The 23409-nt window shown below is 40.8% G+C and overlaps 1 protein-coding gene across 1 annotated transcript in view; it reads left to right on the top strand.

Annotated features, from left to right (window-relative positions):
* The window catches only part of LYPD6 (LY6/PLAUR domain containing 6), a 32007-nt gene extending 17951 nt beyond the window's left edge, over window positions 1-14056 (top strand). Inside the window, exons 3-4 of the mRNA XM_068969198.1 lie at window positions 11666-11796; window positions 13889-14056. Of these exons, the coding sequence (XP_068825299.1) occupies window positions 11666-11796; window positions 13889-14056 (299 nt within the window). The remainder of the gene's footprint in view (window positions 1-11665; window positions 11797-13888) is intronic.
* Window positions 14057-23409: the final 9353 nt, after the last annotated feature.

The raw sequence follows: 23409 nt of genomic DNA, 5'->3' as shown, positions 1-23409 counted from the left end.
GAATTCAGTGCTTTCCTCAGTGTTGGCCCCTAGGGTTTCCCTAGCTTCCTGGAGAGTTCATTTGTACATTTACAAAAGGTATTGGTTATCTGTTATCCACCACTTCTGGCTGCTATGTAATGAGGTAGTGTTCAGGTGATCTATCTTGTCATATTGCTAAATGAAAGTCTTAGATTTCATCCTTTTAAATGAGAAAAAAAAACCTTTTTTTTATTGCAGTGTAATTACTTTGCAATGTTGTGTTAGTGTCTTCTGTACAATGAAGTATATTGGCTATATGTATACAGATAGGTTCCCTCTTGAGCCTCCCTCCCATTTCCCCATCCTACCCCTCTAGGTCATTGTAGAGTACCAAGCTGAGATCCCTGTGCTATGAAACAGCTTCCCACTAGCTATCTATTTTACATATGATAGTGTATTTATGTCAAACCTAATCTCCCAATTCATCTCACCCTCCCCTTACCCCTTTGTGTCCACACATCTGTTCTATATGTCTGCATTTCTATTCTTGTTTTAAAAACAAACTTTTAAGAATTAAAGTTTAACATACATTCTGTAAAGTGCGTATACCATAAGTGCACAGTTTGTTGAATTTTCACAGCATGAACACGCAATGTATCTGCTGTTCATGTTAAGTCACAGAAGTCATAGTGGCCCAGAAGGCCACTGGAATATCCCCAGTCATTACTGTCCATCTCCCTCAGGTGATACAGTTGTGAGTGTTGTGCAGTTTTATATAACTGGAACCATACAGAGTGTCCTCCTTTCTTTCCCACCTTCTACATGTGAAATTCATCTGTGTTTTTGTGAGCAGCAGTCATTCTTTCTCACAGAAGCACAGTAGATCGTTATATGAATATACTAAAACCCATCCATTCCACTGTTGATAGGCATCTGGACTGCTTCTGTGCACCGCATTTTGGCATGTATCTTTTGGTGCACCTGTATGTGCATTTCCAGCAGGTCTCTCCCAGGAGATGGGGTTGCTGGGCACATGGTACTCATGCTTCGGCTTTACTGGAGTTTACCTAATAGTTTCTGGAGTCACTGCACCAATTTCGGCCTCTCCAGCAATGTGTGAGAGTGCCAGTTGCTGCACAACCTTGCCAACACGTAATATGGACAGAAACAATAGCAGCTAGAAGTGGATGGAATGCATTTCCTAAAGCTCTAGGAGTACATACCTGCCAACCTGTAACTCTGTACCAAGGCTCTCAGTCTCCCTCCTCTGTGCTCCCTTGTCTCCTGGCTGCCCCGCTGCTGCATTCCTGTTTGTGCCTCCCAGTTGAGACAAAGGCTCTGCTTAGCTTCTCCATCTCCCAGCAGGATTCTCTGCCTGGCTTCTCAGCCTTTTCACCTGTGTATTAGCAAATACCTTGAGGGCAGAATAGGTATAGAGTGTCAGGTGAAGCTTAATGCATTGTTGGTTTGGCTGGTATCTTACTCATCAAATCCTGTCTGCCTTGGTAGCTCACCTATGCTTTGACAAGATTTTGGTTGTTGTTTTAATATTATCCAGCTATTTTAGTTTTATGCTACCATTTCTTGGTTCATCTCAGGTGGCACTGGAATTCTCAAAATCACTCTTCAGTTAGAACTTTCCAGCAACTTTTTAACCAAAAGTTCTGCTATCAGCCTAAGCAAGATTTTTTTTTTTTTTTTGGTACCCTTAGAACATCTGAGGTCAAACTGAAAATTAGATTGATTATATTCTTTGCAGCCAAAGATGGAGAAGCTCTATACAGTCAGCAAAAACAAGGCTGGGAGCTGACTATGGCTCAGATCATGAACTCCTTATTACTAAATTCAGACTTAAATTGAAGAAAGTAGGGAAAACTGCTAGACCATTCAGGTATGACCTAAGTCAAATCCCTTATGATTATACAATGGAAGTGACAAATAGATTCAAGGGATTAGATCTGACAGACAGTCACTTAATAACTCTGGGGAGGTTCGTGACAATGTGCAGGGGGCAGTGATCGAGACCATCCCCAAGAAAAAGAAATGCAAAAAGGCAAAATGCTTGTCTGAGGAGGCCTTACAAACAGCTAGGAAAAGAAGAGAAGTGAAAGGCAAAGAGAAAAGGAAAGATATACCCATTTGAATGCAGAGTTCCAAAGAAAAGAAAGGAGAGATAAGAAAGCCTTACTCACCAATCAATGCAAAGAAATAGAGGAAAACAATAGAATGGTAAAGACTAGAGATCTCTTCAAGAAAATTAGAGACACCAAGGGAACATTTCATGCAAAGATGGGCACAATAAAGGACAGAAATAGTATGGACCTAACAGAAGCAGAAGATATTAAGAATAGGTGGCAAAAATACACAGAAGAACTATACAAGAAAGATCTTCATGACCCAGATAACCACGATGGTGTGATCATTCACCTAGAGCCAGACATCCTGGAATGCGAAGTCAAGTGGGCCTTAGGAAGCATCACTATGAACAAAGCTAGTGGAGATGATGGAATTCCAGTTGAGCTATTTCAAATCCTAAAAGATGATGCTGTGAAAGTGCTGCACTCAATATACCAGCAAATTTGGAAAACTCAGCAATGGCCACAGGACTGGAAAATGTCAGTTTTCATTCCAGTCCCAAAGAAGGTGCAATGCCAAAGAATGTTTAAACAACCACACAATTGCACTCATCTCACACACTAGCAAAGTAATGCTCAAAATTCTCCAAGCCAGGTTTCAACAGTATGTGAACTGTGAACCGTGAAATTCCAGATGTTCAAGCTGGGTTTATAAAAGGCAGAGAAACCAGAGATCAAATTGCCAACATCCGCTGGATCATCAAAAAAGCAATAAAGTTCCAGGAAAACATCTACTTTTGCTTCATTGACTATGCCAAAGCCTTTGACTGTGTGGATCACAACAAACTGGAAAATTCTTCAAGAGATGGGTATACCAGACCACCTGACCTGCCTCCTGAGAAATCTGTGTGCAGATCAAGAAGCAACAGTTAGAACTAGACATGGAACAACGGACTGATTCCAAATCGGGAAAGGAGTACGTCAAGGCTGTATATTGTCACCCTGCTTATTTAACTTATATGCAGAGTACATCATGAGAAATGCTGGGCTGGATGAAGCACAAGCTGGAATCAAGATTGCTGGGAGAAATATCAACAACCTCAGATATGCAGATGACACCACCCTTCCGTCAGAAAGTGAAGAACTAAAAAGCCTCTTGAAGAAAGTGAAAGAGGAGAGTGAAAAAGTTGGCTTAAAACTCAACATTCAGAAAACTAAGACTATGTTAAAAAGCAGAGACATTACTTTACCAACAAAGGTCTGTCTAGTCAAAGCTATGGTTTTTCCAGTAGTCATTATGGATGTAAGAGCTGGACTGTAAAGAAAGCCGAGCGCCGAAGAATTGATGCTTTTGAACCGGGTTGTTGGAGAAGACTCTTGAGAATCCCTTGGACTGCAAGGACATCAAACCAGTCAATTCTAAAGGAAATAGCCCTGAAGATTGATTGAAGGACTGATGCTGAAGCTGAAACTCCAGTACTTTGGCCACCTGATGCGAAGAAGGCAGGAGGAGAAGGGGACGACAAAAGATGGGATGGTTGGATGGTATCACGAACTCTATGGATATGGATTTGAGCAAGCTCCGGGAGTTGGTGATGGACAGGGAAGCCTGGTGTGCTGCATTTCATGGGGTCGCAGAGTCGGACACGACTGAGCTACTGAACTGAACTGAACTGAGAGCATCTGACCTACTCCAACTCTGTGTTTCTGTTGAAATATTTTCTGTTAACAGAATTGCCGCAGATAGGAAGCATCGATTTGATGCTTTTGCGTTTTGCTTTGATTTTAACTACTGTCCACCATAAAGTTCTGTTTATCCTCACTCGAGTTGCATCCTTTTCAGTCACCTTCTTAGTCTTTGTCTGGAGATAAACACATCGCTCTCTGAGTTTCAGGGATTTGCTTTAAAGCAGAGATTCCTGAAGTGTGTCACTTGTCCTTAAGAACTGTGGATGGTGTTTTTAAAAAAGAGAGAAGTAACTGTTTAGTAGTTTCTTCAAGAGATGCTGACTGCAGGGTAAAGGAGAGCAGTTATGACTCAATCTGGTTGAAAAGTGTTTATTTACTTTTCCTTTCTGCCTTGAGTCGTGTCTTACTTGGGAAAAGAAAACAGTATTTTTTACAGGCCTGTGGATAGCAGTTGATAGGACTAGGAAAGCCGCAAGATTAATCAGATGCCTGGACACCGGAGGAGAGCATGTGAACGTTCCTGATTAGGGTACACCTTAAATAATTCAGCTTATCTGCAGCTCCTTTGTAGTTCAGCTTTCTTGTAAGTCTATTTTTCTTCATCGTGGATTCTTCTTTTCTTTCACTTTCATTTAAACTGAACTTAAAATTGAGATATCCATACAGAATTTGAACAGCATGATGAATCTTTACTAACTGATCTTACCGTGTACGTGGCACGCACATTAAGAAATTGACCGTATTCCACTCCCCAGTACGTTCTAGCATGTCTGTTTTTAGTCACTGTCCCTACCACCAAGGGCCCTGTTATGGACTGAATTGTACCATCCACCAAATTCATTCTAGTACCCCCAAATGTAACTGTATTTGAAGATGTCATTGGGGTAGGTTCTAACCCAATATGGTGTCCTTATAAGAAGAGATTAGGGCACAAACATGCAAAGGGAAGGCCATGTAAACATATAGAGAGAAGATGATTATCTATAAGAAAGGTGAAGAGACATCAGAAGAAATTAACCTTGCAGACATCTTGATGTTGGACCTCTAGTCTCTAGAGCTGTGAGAAAATAAATTTCTTTGGTTTAAGATCCCCAGACTGTGCGACTTTACTATGGCAGCCCTAGAAAACTAAGGAAATTATCCTCCTGATTTCCAATAGCATAGATTAGTTTTGTTTCTTATCAGGTCTTTTAATAGGAGTGGAATAATACAGTATATACCATCTTGTATCTGAGTTCTTTCCCTCAATGTTATGGGAGATTCATTCATTTCGTTAGGTCTACTTCTAGGCAATTCATTCTCATTGCTCTGGGGTATATGCCATAACTTATTTATTCATTCTATCATTGGGCATTTTTGTAGTTTCCAGTTTTTTTTGTATAAATAATTTTTCTATGAACATTCAAGTACTTATCTTTTTTGTTGGATGTATATCTAAGGGTGGAATTACTGATTCCTAAGATATGTATAAGTTTAGATTTAGTAAATCCTGGCAAGCGATTTCCCAAAGCAGTTATACTGTGTGAAGGTTGTGCTTCTGATTGGAATATAGTATTATTTCACTTTCAAATTTGAAGAGATCACTCAAACTACAGAAATGGAAGAGATGTTATAGATATCATAGAACTAAGTTAAAGAGTTGATTTGGTTCAACCTTGAGTTGAAGAGACCATATATATATATATATATCCTTTCCACCCATCCACCTGTATTCTTACTACATGAAGCACCTGCTATATTATGCAAGGTCCTGTGCTGTATATTGGAGTGGGGGTGGGGAATGCCGACATACTCAAGAATGAACCTTAATCTCAAGAAGATTATAATCTTGAATAGTTTATCTTAACTGAGAGTGGTTTTGCCCCTCAGAGGACATTTACTAGTATGTTTCCGTGGTATGTTTGGTCGTCACAGCTTGGGGTACTACTGGCATCTCGCAAGAAGAGGCCACAGATACTGATAAATATACTACATTGTACAAGTCAGTCTCCCAACCCAGAAGTAGCTAACTCAAAATGTCAGAAATGCTGAGGATTTTTGGAAAGACAGAGCAGATGTACTTTTCTGTTCTTCCGGCTAAGTACAACTAAATTCCTGAACATTATATATAGTGGTGAAAAGAAAGACTGAAAGAGAGAGAAAGGCAGATTAGCTAAGGTCCTCATGACCCAAGGAGGTGAGTTCTCTGGGTTTTGTTTTTGTCCTATACATTCCAGACTTTGAGATGACAAAGCTGCAAACCTGGAAATATCACAGGCAAAATAATAAACTCCAACAAAAGTTATCTCTCTGTAGCCAAAGGACCAAGAAGGAGGCAGCCTAGAAAGACAGAAATCTAGACAATAACCACTCCAGCCGAATACCGCAGAAAACAATTGTAGGTTACCACCACCCCCATGCTAACAAAGGCTTAGACTTCCACCATGAACAAGCTGTAATGAGACATACTAACCTCCCCTGAGATGCTGAGACTCCCCCTGGGTGGTAATGAGGCCTCCCCCATGGTGTCAGTACAGACCATGTCTGGGACCTGGACTTCTACCCTTATCCAACAGTAATGACGTTGTTCTTCCCCCCAATCCCTGTTGGGACTGTGTCAGAGGAGGCCAAGTGGAGAGTCAGGACTCTACTAGGGAGTGTGTGGTAATAAGGCCAGACTCCCATTAGTAGAGTGGCGTCAGTTGAGGCCATGTGGGAATTATTAACAAGGCACTCCTACCATTCTTAGCCAAGAAGGTATCATAGGAGACCTAGTGGGGAGCTGGAAATTCCACCCAGAAGTAATGAGGAGAGCACTCTCAGGTGTGAAAGGAGACAGTAGGGAGCCTGGACTTGACTGCTACCCAGCAGTAATGAGGCTGCAGACCCCCTCCCCCTACTGGGGCTGAGTCAGAGGAAGTTAGCTAAAACAGGAGGTTTAAATAAGATCTGAAATGTTATAATACCAAAATGTCTAGGTTTCAATAAAAAATCACTTGTCATACTAGGAAGATCGCAAACAAAATGAAAAATGACAATTAATAGATACTAACATCCAGTCCCATCACTTTATGGCAAATAGATGGGGAAACAATGAAAACAGTGAGAGACTTTATTTTATTGGGCTCCAAAATCTCTGCAGATGGTGACTGCATCCATGAAATTAAAAGACACTTGCTCCTTGGAAGAAAAGCTATGACCAACCTAGACAGCATATTAAAAAGCAGAGACATTACTTTACCAACAAAGGTTTGTCTAGTCAAAGCTATGGTTTTTCCAGTAGTCATGCATGGATGTGAGAGTTGGACTATAAAGAAACCTGAGCGCTGAAGAATTGATGCTTTTGAACTATGTTGTTGGAGAAAACTCTTGAGAGTTCCTTGGACTGCAAGGAGATCCAACCAGTTCATCCTAAAGGAAGCCAGTCCTGAATATTCATTGGAAGGACTGATGCTGAAGCTGAAACTTCAACACTTTGGCCACCTGATGAGAAAAAATGACTCATTGGAAAAGACCCTGATGCTGGGAAAGATCGAAGGCGGGAGGAAAAGGGGACAACAGAGGATGAGATGGTTGGATGGCATCACTGATGTGATGGATATGAGTTTGAGTAAGCTCCCGGAATTGGTGATGGACAGGGAAGTCTGGTGTGCTGCAGTCTATGGGGTCACAGAGTCTGACATGACTGAGCAACTGAACTGAACTGAGCAATGAGATATCTACAAAGATGTTTGAATTAGCTAATAAAGATTTAAAGTAACCATACCAAAAATGTTTCAATGAACAAATACAAACACACTTGAAACAAATAAGAAATAAAATCTCAGCCAAAAAAAAAAATAGAAAATATAAAGAATAACCAAATGGAGATTTCAAAACTGTTAATACTGTAGCTAAAAATTAAAACACCATGGATGAGCTCATCAGTAGAATGGAACAAATAGAGGAAAGAATCAGTGAACTGGAAGGTAGAACAATAGAAATTACCAAATTCTGAACAACAGAAAGGAAAAAAAATAATAATTCCCTCCCAAAACAGAGCCTCAGGGATCTGCGGGAGTATAGCAACAGATTTAACAGTGTGTCATCGGAGTCTCAGAAAGATAGAAAAAGGGCAGAGCTGAAAAAAGTACTCAGAGAAATTATGGAGGAAACTTTCCAAATTTAGCTAAAGATGAAATCCTGCAGATTTGAGAACTTGAGTGAACCCCAAAGAGGATAAAACTAAAGAAACCTACACAAAGACACATAAATAGTCAAACTTCTGAAACTAAAAACAAAGAAAAATACTGAAAGATGAAGAGAGAAAAAACACCTTGTCAGAGAAAAATTATTTGACAAAAGTTCTCATCAGAAACCATTGAGGATGGAAGGAAATGACACATCATTTTTCAAGCATTAGAAAAAAAATAATGCAGAATCCCATACCCAGAGAAAATTTTGTTTGGGAAAGAGAGGGGAAATAAGACATTCTCAGATGAAAGGAAACAAAGAAACTTTCTCACCAGCAGACCTATTCTAAAGGAATGGCCAAAGTAAGTTCTCTATACAGAAAGAAAGTGATGAAAAAAGAAAATTGGAATATCAGAAAGGAAGAAAAAACATGGTAAGCGAAAATGTCTTTGATAGTACAATATGACCATACTTCTACTCTTGAGTTTTCTAAATTATGTTTGATGGTTGAAGCAAAATTTGTAGTGCTGTCTAATGTGGTTCTAAAGGTATGTAAGGGATTATTGAAGACAATTATATTACAAATGAGAGGGTAATAAGACATGGACAGAGAGAAGATTGCCATGCTTCACTTGAACTGATAAAATGATGCCAGCAGACTGTGATGTTATGTGTGTAACAATACCTGAGCAACCACTTAAAAAAAAAGAAGCTATAAAAAGAGATACATCCAAAAACACTGTAGAAAAATCAAAATGGAATTCTAGAAAATGTTCACAGGAATGGAGGAAAAAGAAAATAGACAAAACAAACAAGCAAACACAAAGCAGAACAAACAGAAAATAAAAATTAAAATGGCAGAATTAAGTGCTACCATATAAATAATTAATTACATTAAATGCAAAATTAAAGAAATGGATTGGCAGAGTATACTAAAATACATAACCCAACTTTATGCTACTGTAAGAAACTTTGTGTGTGTGAATTTCATAAAAATTAAATTTTGTGTTTTCCAGTAGTTGATCAAGCTCTCTTACCCAGTTCTGATTTTAGTTGAATGCCTGTGAGTATCATAGTAAAAGACTTTTGTTTCACCACCTCTGGGAATTCCATGCAGTTGTGGAATATGAGATTTTAGAGGCTGAAACTAACCTGGTAGAAATTCAAATCCATCTTTTATCTTTTAGATAAAAGTCTTTGAAATCCTTTTAGTGTGAAGTTATCAGCAGGCTTGATTCTCATATAACCTCATTACTAACCCAAGGATTATTCAAAATGCATAGAGAGCAGGGCTTGGGGCTGAATTTTTATCAATCCTACGGTCTAGTGATAAGTCACATGTGGTCCACCTAGTTCTGCTTGGGAAATTCTGCCTGCTTGCCCAGCCCTCCCTCCTTGGAGATCGCAATATAAATTCAAGGCTTTCATAAGTTATCCACTAAAGCAAGCTGTTCAACTTTGAGCATTTCCAACACTTATTTAACTCCCGAATCCTTTTCCACATTAACGTTTCACAATTCACCTTGGATTTTGTTTTAAGAATGGATATTTCCAAGGGATTCACACTTCAGATCTGAGGTCTGCAAGTAATGGGGTGTTCTCAGTGTATCTTTGTTTTATGGATTGGACTTGTTGACATGTAAGAAAAAAATTCTTAACCAGTCTCATCACTGATCACCATTTTCCTCATAGAATGGCAAGAATTGGCTTATTACATATTGGGCTTTTGCATATTGTCCCCGCCCCCCCAAAAAAAACAGGTTCATCAATTGTCTCTACTTTCATTTAATTATTCCAGTTACTAAATTAAAAGAGAGTTTGTTATAGATATAAAAATAGGAACAAAAAGTAGTAATATGAAGTTTATTATAAGGCTTCCTTAAAACAAAGTAATTCGATACTTGAGGGACAAAACCTAATTTCCCAAACTGAAACCATGTAATGATTTACTTATTCCATAAATGTATGACTTATCTGCTCAGATTTACATTTGGAGCAATAAAACCTCTGGCAGCTGTTCCTGGTTGTCTGCGGGAAGAAGAGACAGAAGATAAGAACATTCCTGTTTTTATTGCTTTCTTGAATGTCCAAAAGTTGGGGTGGGGGCTGAGAAAGGCATCTATTAACATGGCCGTAAACATCCAGGTCTGGTACTAAAGTAAGCCAGTCCTCTTTGGAAGATGCGGTAAACCTCTCAGGGCACTGGCTTCCATTTGTTAAACACTGCTAAAGGCTTAAAAAATAAGTAAAAAAAATCATGCCACTTCCTCTTCATCAGAAAAGCAACCATTTCAATTTGAAAATATTTTAGAACTTTGAGAAAACCATCGCCGGGTGCAAAACTTTCAGGTTTTCTTGTGAGCTCATAGGGTGACCTTTTACCTACTCCAGACAGCCCCCAGATCCTGAGCTTCCCTGAACTGGGACTAGAAACTTCCCTGACCTGGTCCCAAATGATGAAATTCTGGTTGGGTGCAGTGTGAGAACAGCCCTTTGGACACGTTTTTACCCTTAGCAAGACTCAATCAGGCCACTCAGATTCTGTTGGGTAAGGGTGTCGGGGAAGAATATTAAACCCCTGATTTTCATGACCCTCAGAATATGTCAGTGTGGTATTAGCTCATTCTCTGGGCCTAAAATTCCTGAGTTTTCTTCTCTTAACTTTAGTACTTTGGTGAGGGGAATTTTTATTGCCTAATAAATAATATCACAGAAGGTCATAATTCTATTTTAGCCACTAAATATCCAAAATGTATAAAGCATGCAAAGTTTGGTCCAAGATAGGGATGAAAAACATCTCGGTGGCATTTCTTAAGAGTTATTATTATGTTTTTCAATCTGACAGTGAAGCAGGAACATTCTCCTAAATCCCAGGCTTAGAAAGCTGAACACTGCCTAGAGGCCTTAAAGAATTACATTGACAAAGTCATTTTTCTTTATTCTTTAAATTGCAAGTTAAAAAATTCTCCATGGAATTTTGGAGGAAATCTCAAGTTTTCAGACTCCTAAGCTTAGAGGGACTCTGAAAACTCACTTCATGGTGTCCATCTGCCTTTTTGGAAAGAAACTGAAATCACCCTGGGGAGAGATAACTCTTATTGCTGAATTAGTTTTCTCCTGTCATGAATTGTAGGATTCAATGCTCATAGGCTAAAAGTTCTTTCTTTTGGATGAAATCATTTTCTCCAGATACAATTAATCTGTTTTTAATCATTCTGTCATACTTGGGAATAGCTGTTTCCCAATCTTGTATATGGGCTCACACGTAAGGACACTTATACACACACTTGGATGGACACACACACACACACACACACACACACCAGCCTCTGCTATAGTCTTTTCTTTCCTTCAAGATTTTCATTACCTGTCTCACTTTTTTTCTTTTAACCTTGCATTCTTTCGACTTTTCACCCCTTTGTCTTCCTGAAAACTATATGATTCCCACATCCTAAATCATTCCTCCAAACCTCTCGTGCCCTAAAAATAAAAATCAGTACCATGGCAAAATTTGGCAGTGGCAACATTTGTTGGAAGACAAAGAGTGGTACTACTAGGTCTTGGTTTATGAGGATTTTATGGGCAGAGAGCAGTGTTATTCAGAAGGTCTCCTTCTATCACAGCGAAGTGGATCTCTCGAAGGAGATCCTGGGATTGGATATCAACTTAACGCAGTGTATGTTCAGGGTGCCGTTAGATCTTAGTGTCGACACTTCTGTTTTTTGGTTTTCATCCAGGTTGGGCTAATGTTTCCCATCTCAATTAAAACATGTTTTCCCTATTGACAGAGACTAGATACTGCTACACTCAACACACCATGGAAGTCACGGGAAACAGCATCTCTGTCACCAAGCGCTGTGTTCCACTGGAAGACTGCTTGTCCACTGGCTGCAGAGACTCCGAGCATGAAGGCCACAAGGTCTGGCAACAAAGCAAATGACGGGACACCATAGTCAGGCTTCCTCCTCTCCAGATGCCCACTAGGGCTCATGAGCTCCATGAGCCTACTACCCCATGTAGGCTGACTTTTGACTGTCTTCATACCATTATGAAAAGATGCTTCCTTTCATGTTGATGCTAAAAGAATAAAAAAATTATATCAAGGTGTAGGATAACCAGTATAAATTATGGAAACCAATATAAATTATGTAAACACAACACCAGGAAAGTATTGAAAATTGTTGTTAAGTTCATTCAACTGAGGATGGACAAGGCAATTTAGCTTTGATAACTTTCTGTAAAGTAGAGCGCATATCTTTATTGGGACATTGATTTGGAAGTTATCTGCTGGCTCCTGGGGTCACAAAGTGTCGGACATGATTGAGTGACCAACACTAACACGTTGGCTCCTGAGTCATTTGAGCCAGTAACAGGAGACCTTGCTGTTTCCTGTGGGTTTACTTTCCTTAAACTCCATCTGGTCCCTGGACAGAAGCACTCAGTGTAGAACAGACTTCAAAGGCAGCCTTGAAGGAAAATGTCAAGACTCCGAGAAGGGCAGCCAGACTCATGATTGGAGTGGGGAACACCCTGGACTCTCCCGCCATTCATTCCAAGCTGGCTGTACCTGTCTTGTATGTCAGTCCTTGACCTTGGAGGCTGCCATCTTCTCCCCATTGGGCCACCTTCCTGGTGGCTGGAGGCAGCCCCCACTCTCACTATTAGCGGGGGCTTCTTTCTCCTAAGACAACACTCAATTTTCAAGTGACTTGTGAAATACACTAGAAATTCATTTTTTTTGATTTATTGAGAAATTATGGTCATAAATAATAATTGAAATATGAAACATAAACCCAAAGGTTTTACTTGACCAGATCCCCCTACCCCACTCCAAGCTAAGCTTGGCTTTCAGATATTATGGTGACACTTTACCAAGAAGGAAGCTGTAGGTCAGAGAAGTGATTCATGTGCTCAGGTGAACTAGTGACAGACAGAATCCAAACTCACTTCTGACCTTTGGTTTCTCTCTTCAACATCATGTCTTCCTAGTCCATGTCACCTATGACCAAACTCAGATCGCTGCAAGATAACAACAAGATATTAAGCATCACAGAGTTTTTCAAACATTGCTGTGCATATGAATCACTTGGGGATCTTGTTCAAATGCAGATTCTAAATTGCTAAATTTTGGGTGAAGTTTGAGATTTTGCATTTCTAGTAACTTTGCAGTTGAAGCTGAGATTACTGTACTTCGGGAGCCATGGCCTAAAATAATTTCTGTCAATAATCTTTTGGTTTTTTTTTTCTTATGCTGCATGAGGAAAGCAGTATAAAGCAGGAGTAACTGCATAAATGAAAGCCCTTCAAATTTTAACTTACCCATGGGAGTGGAGATAATTATGGAGACAGTTCTAATGAAAGTTAAATAAGTTTAAATTAACTGGGTTGTAGGCATTTCACTTTCACTGTGAAAACGTAGCCAATTAATTACTGTCTTAACAGCTTCCTCAAGTAGTCAGAGAGCCTCTCTGACAAACGTAAGTTTGACAATTCCCATTTCACAGATGGAATAACTGAGACCTTGGAAGGCGGTAAAATGGTATAATAGCCACATGTTGTGCTCAGTTGTGTCCGTCTCTTTGCAATCCCATGGACTTAGCTTGCGAGGCTCCTCAGTCCATGGAATTCTCCAGGCTAGAATAATGGAGTGGGTTGCCATTCCCTTCTTCAGGGGATCTTCCCCACCAGGATTGAACCCAGGTTTCCTGCATTGCACACAGATTCTATTACCATCTAAGCCACCAGGGAAACCCATAAGAACCACTTGGTAGGATGTGAAAAACAGAACACATACCCCTAGAAGTTTAGTCTGGGCGGGAGGTTTTATTTTGATCACAACGCTTCCAGGTGAAATTTCATCCCACCCACTTAAACACAGAGTTGGTGTTTCCTTTGTAGAACAGGTACTTTTCATTTGAGTCTTGCTCTGAGGGAGCCAATTCCTTCAAAACTCTCTGCCCCCTTCATCTGCCAGCTCCTCATCACCCTTCTTTTTCTCTTCTTTCTTTCAGGTCTGTACTTCCTGTTGTGAAGGAAATATCTGTAACTTGCCGCTCCCCCGAAATGAAACCGATGCCACATTTGCTACAACATCACCCATAAATCAGACGAATGGGCACCCACACTGCATGTCCGTGATAGTGTCCTGCCTGTGGGTGTGGTTGGGACTCACATTATAGCAGCTCAGAGACACCCTGTAGTAGCAATCCCTGGGGGCCTTGAGGGTCCATAGTCATGCATGAGGCATTGGCCTGACAATAGTCACATATGTGAAAACACAGCAATCCGGATGTCTTCACAGCCAAGCACTTCTGCTTACCACAAGGAACAAGCATTGCTTCAATGTAGTCATTTCAAGACCTCATCAAAGCAGCCTGCCCCCAAACAACCCCTGAATTCTATGCCATAAGCATTTGTTTTCCCTCCAAAAAATAGTTTTTCGTTTACTGAGATCTGGGGCTCTTAGTTTGGAATACACGCACGAACCACAGAAGTCCTGGGACCCTCTGAGATATTGTGTGTCCTCAGTCGCTCCGTCGTGTCTGACTCTTTGTGACCCCATGGACTATAACCCACCAGGCTCTTCTGTCCATGGAATTTCCATGGAATTTCCTAGGCAAGAATACTGGAGTGGGGTGCCATTTCCTATTCCAGGGGATCTTTGCAACCCAGGGATTGAACCTGAGTCTCTTGTCTCCTGCACTGGCAGGTGGATTGTTTACCGCTAGTGCCACCTGGGAAGCCCCAATATGTTATATGGACACATATAGACCTGTGTTCTTCAGGAGAAAGTTCAATGACCACTGATTTAGGTGGTCCAACCATGAATTCACTTATAGCTTTAGAGTTTTAAAAACTTTGATTCCCAAATGAATGGACAATTTTCTTGGCAATTCTGATCTAAGTCCCTAGAAAAATAGTAAGCATTTTGTCCAATTTAACTGTCCCAATATTCTTCTCCCAGTGATAGGAATCATACTCCCCTTTTTTCTGCATGGGATATAAAGGCAATCATAAGGTTTTTTGTATGAGAGGAGAGGTGGCTGGAAAAGGACTTTTCCCAACTTAATTGAATTAACATTCATAAGGCGGCTGTTTATCCCTTCATATAATTGGTGAGATTAGCCTTGACTGGCACCTAATTTTGCTCCATGAAATTCTGGATTCTACTTGAACTAATAGGTATCCAAAGTGGCTGACAGCAAGATGGGCTTATTTCCTCCAAGCATGAGCTTCTATTCAGGCATGGCTAATCGAGACAGAGAAAGGATTTCAGAATGAAAGGAAGACATGTGGAATTGATTTGTGAGTGCCCAGTCAGTGTCTCTGCCAAACCTTTCATCTGCAATTTACACTGCCCAAGAGCCTCCTTTGTTCTTTCTCTTCCAAACCCCCGGTGACTTCAGGGAGAAGTTTCTGCATTATGTTGTCTCCAGATTGATAGGGAAAGAAGTCGTAATATCCCAGGATGAGAAGCAAGTGGGCCAGTAGGGTCATGATGAGAACAGTACAAAAACCCAGAGAGAAGCTTTTCTTGGTTTCAGATGATTGCTTTTGAATGGTAAAACTTTCACCATCCTTCCTATATTTTTGGCACCTCAGGTTACAATTTTTTCTTCTTCCTTATAAATCACTTATATATTTATTTTTGTATGGCATAACTAGAAACTAAGATATATTGTAAAAGATTCTTTATTCTGAACAAAACAATCAAATCAGAATGCCTATTTTTCAACGGTGGTAGAGCTTGTAATATATCTTTGTTGAAAGTTATCTATAATACTTGCACCAGTGTTGAAAAAACTTATGAAAAAGAGTAACGTGTTGGCCTCAAGGTTTTTGCTCATGGTTTCCTCAGTGGTGCTGTCCGAGAGGTATTCAGGTGGTGACCATCACTGGTATGAGTTTCTCAGCAGGGTTAGGGCATATCTTTGCATGGACTTCAGTGGAATCATTACTGATTAGGAGGACAGTTGTTGATTAGGAGGACAATTGTTGGGGGCCATCTGCCCTGCACAGGAAGAGATCTTGGACTCATAAAATGAGACACCCCCTCCCTGCCCCGCCCACGAAGGGACCAAATGGGAACTGACATCAGAAACTCTGATACAAAATCATTTTGATTGCATCAAATGGCCTTAATTCTGAGTTTGGTAGGCTTATCAATATGTTGCTTACAGTTGGCGTAGGGGAAGTAGAGGGAGAGAAAGCAAAACATTTACTAAGCACCTCTTAGGTGCCAGACGCTAGGCTAAGCACTTTACGTGAGCTGGGTCATATAAGCCCTGTGAGAACCCTGTAAGGAATGTTACTAGTATTTACACTTGACAGATGAAGGTACTGAGGCTCTAAGAAGCTTTTCCTTCTGGTTTAGGTTATGTGGGATGAGGCAGGATGGAAGAGGAAGGGAAGGTAGAATTCCACCCCTAGGAAAACTCCCAGGCCTAACATCATGGGTATCTTTTCATCTTATGTGTGGAATTTGTTTAGTCCTGCTTCTACAGGATGTCATTTGTGTGTGACCCCAGACAGCGTTTCTTCTTTTGGGGGGTGAGCTATGGCTTCTTCATTCATTCCTTTTGCTATCAAAGAGGAGGCAGGTGGTTCCTACATGTGAAGATGCCACAAGACAAGGACGATTTGATGTTGTATATACCTGCAAATACATTTTCATGCATGGGTCACTCTCCACTGACACCTTCCATGTACTGCATGTGATTAGAATAAGAGATAAAGTCCACATCTTGGTTCTTTGTAAGAAGGCACCTCTCCGAAGCCTCCCTGACTGGTGTGGAGGGACCAGTCCGCAATGGTGCAAACTTATCTGCCACCCGAGGGGTCACTGCAAACTCCACATGGGTTGACTTTGTGCACCCGTGTGCCTATAGAATGGCTGGTATTTCACTCTCTTCAAAGAAAGTAGTTTACTCACCAGCCCCAGCTTCGAGGAGCCAAGGAAGGGCTATTCATGTGGAAGGTCCAGGACCAATCATCCATCTGAATTTTCTACCACCTTAAATCTTCCATTAAATCCTACAGTTGGTGATGAAGTGCAAAGAGCCGCGGTGTGTATATGAACCTACGTGCCATTTATTTATTTTTAGATTTCCCACAGCAGTCACGTCAATATGGGATTTAATGCCTAAATTTTGTAAATATTGTACATATTGTAAATCAATGAATAAAGATTTTAAGTGTATCTCACCAGGCTCCTCCCTTCAATGCACATGCCAATCAATGACAAAGGCACCCGGGTTATGTACAAGGCATTGACTGGGCTCAGTGTTGAAGGGAACTTCCTTCCAGGGGCTCACTTAGTTGTATAGACAAGAAATACATGCATGAAAAGACACAAGACAGTTCATCCATGCCAAATGTTTCATACAGACAGTTAAGTGCTGCAGAAAATCAAAGAAGGAAAGATTACCAGACCCTTCAATCAGATCTGCAGTTTCCCTAGACCATTTTCTTTGTTAAATCAGGAAATAGAAAAAGGTGTGTGTGTGTATCTATATATTTAAGTGCTATCCCATTAACTTTATTTTTAAATTTTATTTTATTCTTGGAGTCGATTATATTAGTGATGATGCAGTAGAAAACATTTTCCCTTGACAGTATCTTCTGCAACAGGAAACAAATATTTAAATAGTAAAAATATCATTTTTAGCTATGCAACACTTTTATTGCATTTTTCTTAGTAAAATGATAGACATTGAAAATGACCTTGAAAAACTCCAGCTCATTTATGATTCCTGGTTATTCTTTCAGTTCAGTTCAGTTCACTCGCTCAGTCATGTCCAACTCTTTGCAACCCCATGAATCGCAGCACGCCAGGCCTCCCTGTCCATCACCAACTCCCAGAGTTCACTCAGACTCATGTCCATTGAGTCAGTGATGCCATCCAGCCATCTCATCCTCTGTCGTCCCCTCCTCCTCCTGCCCCCAATCCCTCCCAGCATCAGAGACTTTTCCAGTGAGTGAACTCTTCGCATGAGGTGGCCAAAGTTCTGGACTTTCAGCTTTAGCATCATTCCTTCCAAAGAAATCCCAGGGTTGATCTCCTTCAGAATGGACTGGTTGGATCTCCTTGCAGTCCGAGGGACTCTCAAGAGTCTTCTCCAACACCACAGTTCAAAAGCATCAATTCTTCGGCACTCAGCCTTCTTCACAGTTCAACTTTCACATCCATATATGACTACTGGAAAAACCATAGCCTTGACTAGACGGACTTTAGTCGGCAAAGTAATATCTCTGCCTTTGAATATGCTATCTAGGTTGGTCATAATTTTGCTTCCAAGGAGTAAGCGTCTTTTAATTTCATGGCTGCAATCACCATCTGCAGTGATTTTGAAGCTCCAAAAAATAAAGTCTGACACTGTTTCCACTGTTTCTCCATCTATTTGCCATGAAGTGATGAGACCGGATGCCATGATCTTCGTTTTCTGAATGTTGAGCCAACTTCTTCATTTTCTGAATGTTAAGCCAACTTCTTCACTCTCCACTTTCACTTTCATCAGTAGGCTTTTTAGTTCCTCTTCACTTTCTGCCATAAGGGTGGTGTCATCTGCATATCTGAGGTGATTGATATTTCTCCCGGCAATCTTGATTCCAGCTTGTGTTTCTTCCAGTCCAGCATTTCTCATGATGTACTCTGCATATAAGTTAAATAAGCAGGGTGACAATATACAGCCTTGACATACTCCTTTTCCTATTTGGAACCAGTCTGTTGTTCCATATCCAGTTCTAACTGCTGCTTCCTGACCTGCATACAGATTTCTCAAGAGGCAGGTTAGGTGGTCTTGTATTCCCATCTCTCTCGGAATTTTCCACAGTTTATTGTGATCCACATAGTCAAAGGCTTTGGCATAGTTAATGAAGCAGAAATAGATGTTTTTCTGGAACTCTCTTGCTTTTTCCATGATCCAGAGGATGTTAGCAATTTGATCTCTGGTTCCTCTGCCTTTTCTATAACCAGCTTGAACATTAGGAAGTTCACGGTTCACGTATTGCTGAAGCCTGGCTTGGAGAATTTTGAACATTACTTTACTAGCATGTGAGATGAGTGCAATTGTGTGGTAGTGTGAGCATTCTTTGGCATTGCCTTTCTTTGGGATTGGAATAAAAACTGACTTTTTCCAGTCCTGTGGCCATTGCTGAGTTTTCCAAATTTGCTGGCATATTGAGTGCAGCACTTTCACAGCATCATCTTTCAGGATTTGAAACAGCTCTACTGGAATTCCATCACCTCCACTAGCTTTGTTCGTAGTGATGCTTCCTAAGGCCCACTTGACTTCACATTCCATAATGTCTGGCTCTAGATGAATGATCACACCATCATGATTATCTGGGTCGTGAAGATCTTTTCTGTACAGTTCTTTTGTGTATTCTTGCCACCTCTTAATATCTTCTGCTTCTGTTAGGTCCATACCATTTCTGTCCTTTATTGTGCCCATCTTTGCATCACATGTTCCCTTGGTATCTCTAATTTTCTTGAAGAGATCTCTAGTCTTTCCCATTCTGTTCTTTTCCTCTATTTCTTTGCATTGATTGCTGAGGAACACTTGCTTATCTCTTCTTGCTATTCTTTGGAACTCTGCATTCAGATGTTTTTATCTTTCCTTTTCTCCTTGCTTTTTGCCTCTCTTATTTTCACAGCTATTTGTAAGGCCTCCCCAGACAGCCATTTTGCTTTTTTGGATTTCTTTTCCATGGGGATGGTGTTGACCCCTGTCTCCTGTACAATGTCACAAACCTCTGTCCATAGTTCATCAGGCACTCTATCTATCAGATCTAGGCCCTTAAATCTATTTCTCACTTCCACTGTATAATCATAAGGGATTTGATTTAGGTCATACCTGAATGGTCTAGCGGTTTTCCCTACTTTCTTCAATTTAAGTCTGAATTTGGTAATAAGGAGTTCATGATCTGAGCCACAGTCAGCTCCTGGTCTTGTTTTTGTTGACTGTATACAGCTTCTCCATCTTTGGCTGCAAAGAATATAATCAATCTGATTTTGGTGTTGACCATCTGGTGATGTCCATGTGTAGAGTCTTCTCTTGTTTTGTTGGAAGAGGGTGTTTGCTATGACCAGTGCATTTTCTTGGCAAAACTCTATTAGTCTTTGCCCTGCTTCCTTCCGCATTCCAAGGCCAAATTTGCCTGTTACTCCAGGTCTTTCTTGACTTCCTACTTTTGCATTCCAGTCCCCCATAATGAAAAGGACATCTTTTTTGGGTGTTAGTTCTAAAAGGTCTTGTAGGTCTTCATAGAACCGTTCAGCTTCAGCTTCTTCAGCATTACTAGTTGACCCTTTATTTTGAAATTTCCAGCAAAATATATGTTTTCCCCAAAGTTAGAGATTTTCTATTAGGCTCTGGATTGGTGATGTGATTGGTGCTTATTAAGGTGTCACACTTTGATGAACATAGCTCTTACTACTAACCTCTGTGAATAGCTCTGTGTGTTTAAGGTTAACAGTGCTGTAGGTAGACTGTGCTTTTATAGAAAATCTGGTTTTGAAAACATAGATTTACATGGTAACCCAATTTGGAGTTCCAGAAAGGATCCTTTGGTTTATAAAGGCCTTTTATATCCCCTTCCTAACATATTTATAAGATTCTATTTACAAATAATGTTCAGGGTGTATCAGGTATGTAAAGCTAGATGTGGTATCTTAGCTGCATTATGGTAACTTTTATCTGAAATACCAAAAGGGCTTTCACAAATACTTGAAAATAAATTACTTTTAACTTTCATACTAGAGTGAAATATGTGAAAACTCTGAGCATCTGCTATCAATCCACTTTGTGACTGGGATAACTTGATCTTAAGAGATTCTGCCAATTTTCTAAGCTTCCATAGCAACTCAGGAGCAGGACTAAAGGATGAACATGAGCCAGTATGACTTTAGCCTGCTGTGTTCTCCACTGGAATCTGCTGAAAAACAGGTCTCTGAATTTTTTGAACATAGAAATTTCTAACTTACAACTTGACATTACAAAAGCAAGGCAGATTTCCAAAGTGACTTTCAAATCAAGCCTTCATTTTCAGGGGTTACTCTCCATAGCTCATTTTAGAATCATGGCTTTTCCCATTAGCAAATTACTATTGTTTTGTTATTTCCTTTTGCAAATTTTAATTCATTGCAGTTGCTGAAATTGGATAGGGGACAGTGGGTGGGAGGAGGAATCTCTATATGGTTATATTTTAAGCTGACTAGAGACCTAAAATTCAGAAGCTGAGAAACGGTTTCTGAAAGAGGCTTTTTGCTATTCTCTTAATAGCAACTCCTGATTCTTTGTATTTTAGTTTATCGTCAAAGCACTTCCAACAAATCATTGCTTCAGTTAGTCAACATGACCTCACTTACAGCTTTTACAGCTAAGACTTGAGAGTAGCTAAGGGAGGTCCAACTGGTAGTGTCTACCGCAAGGCCTTTGCTCCTGATCCAGGACTCTCTTCCACACACACTTGTCACCAGGATGGCGTGAGTGACAGCTCTACCTTTATGTGGCACTTTTACTAAAAAGCCATCTCTCAGGTCACAAAGTTAGAGATGACTGGGAACTTAGAAAACATCTAATCCGCCCCCTTTATTGTATAAGTGTTAGTTGCTCAATCGTGTCCAACGCTTGGCGACCCCGGGGACTATAGTCAGCCAGGCTCCTCTGTCCATGGGATTCTCCAAACAAGAATACTGGAGTGGGTTACCCTGCCCTCCTACAGGGGGTCTTCCCGACCCAAAGATTGGACCCAGGTCTCCCACAGTGCAGGCAGATTCTTTACCATCTAAGCCTTCAGGGAAGCCCACTTCTTTGTATACAGTAGGGGAAAAGAACCCCAAAGAACCCAGACCATTAGTCTCAGTAAGCTATATTGCTTGTGCTTGAGTTAGAGAAAAGATAAACTTATCAAAATGTTCCTTCTTTGCTGCTCAAAGTAATTAAGACATAGGTAATGGAGAGCAGTTTTAGAGGCCTCCTCTTCCTTCATTCAGCCGTGAGATGGGCAGGGCCACTAGCATTACCAACCTAGGGAAGGGCAGAGAATAAATTTAGAGGGAGCAAATTTTAACTGAAAAAGCAAGCTAACCTGATGGAAACATAGACTGTTCATTCTCACTTGAGAAGAAAAAATGTTCAGTGGGAATAATCATTTTCAGAATCATGGCCTAAACAAGCAGGATTTATTTATCTAAATTAAAGATAATCACTTATTCAAACAGTTTTCTCAGGGTTTTCAGAACATCAAGTGTCAAAAACCAGCTTGCAAAGCCACATTCAGGCTAGGAATTGAGGCCTCCACTGAAGTCCTCCTGTGAAAGGGACAGGATCATTCTGTAAATGTGGGGAAATGTGTGTGACAAGAAACTCTGTCGAAGCTAGGCAAAATGGAAAAAACACTGTCAGAAATTACCATGATGTAAAAGGAAGGGCTAAAAATAAGTCGTACTCAACACATCCATTCATCTTTTAAGAAGCATTCAAAAGCGACTTACTGTCTGACGCCTAATCTCTCTCGAGAGGAGTGTCACTATCTGGGTCACGGGGAGTCTGCACCCAGAGCTTTGCCTTCCCCACACCCTGTCTGCCTTCTCCCTGGTATTCACGGGCCCAAGGCTACTGGTCCAGCTTCCTAGCTGCCCATCAGTTTAGCTTTGCCTTGACCCCAGCCTCTCCCAGCAGTAATAACACAGGCCTTAGTGAGCAACGAGGGGCTGTATCACACAGTGGTATTGTGTGAAGACGAGTTGTTTGAGAACAGGGGTCATGCTCAAGGTGCTTTGCATTGAGGTATCTGGGTGAAAAGGTCCAGAGAGAACACATTTGGGCTCACTCATGACTCACGCTTGGCCCCGGGAAACATTCAGACCTGGGAGTCTCCCTACCTTTAAAGTCTTTCTCAGTGCATAAAGGATTGGGCCCATCCCTAGCTTTATTATCATATTTAATTAATTAATGACCTTGCGTGTGCATGACCTAAATACCAAGTGTACCATGTAGAGACGCACCCTCCTCCATGCAAGAGAGCCAAGATCAACACACAATGTGCAATCAGACCTCCCAGGAAGGTCTCTGTCCTCCCAGATCTCTGTCCTCAAAGCGGGGTAATTTACTAGAAGGTCTATTTGGAGTATGAGAAGTCTGGGAGAAAAGCCTAATGGTAGTGTTTAGGCAACTCTTCCAATACTGTGAGCAGTAGGGGAGCATCACTGAGAGAGCAGCTGAGAACACACTGCCTGCTGCCCTGCTGGCCAGAACAGCCACAAAGGCCTCAGCAAGGAGGGTAGGTGGATGGACGGTTGGAGTACCTGTAAATGAACTAGACAAGGATATGTGGCCCAAATTACTGAGATGCACGCAAATGTCACAAAAGGAAGAAGCAAGAATTCAATTTCTCAGACCTGGTAGAAGCAGGAATTCCCTGAGGCATTTGAAGGAAGAGGGTGGAGCTGAGGGATGCGAATGCTCCTGCCCTAATTCTGATACCTGAAGTTGGGTGTCCTGAGGGTTTGGCACCAGTGCACCCACAT

The sequence above is a fragment of the Capricornis sumatraensis genome, chromosome 3 (assembly GCF_032405125.1).
Source record: "Capricornis sumatraensis isolate serow.1 chromosome 3, serow.2, whole genome shotgun sequence".
NCBI classification, from domain to species: domain Eukaryota; kingdom Metazoa; phylum Chordata; class Mammalia; order Artiodactyla; family Bovidae; genus Capricornis; species Capricornis sumatraensis.
Note: the sequence above shows the minus strand (reverse complement) of the source record. Positions and strands in the feature narration are given on the sequence as shown.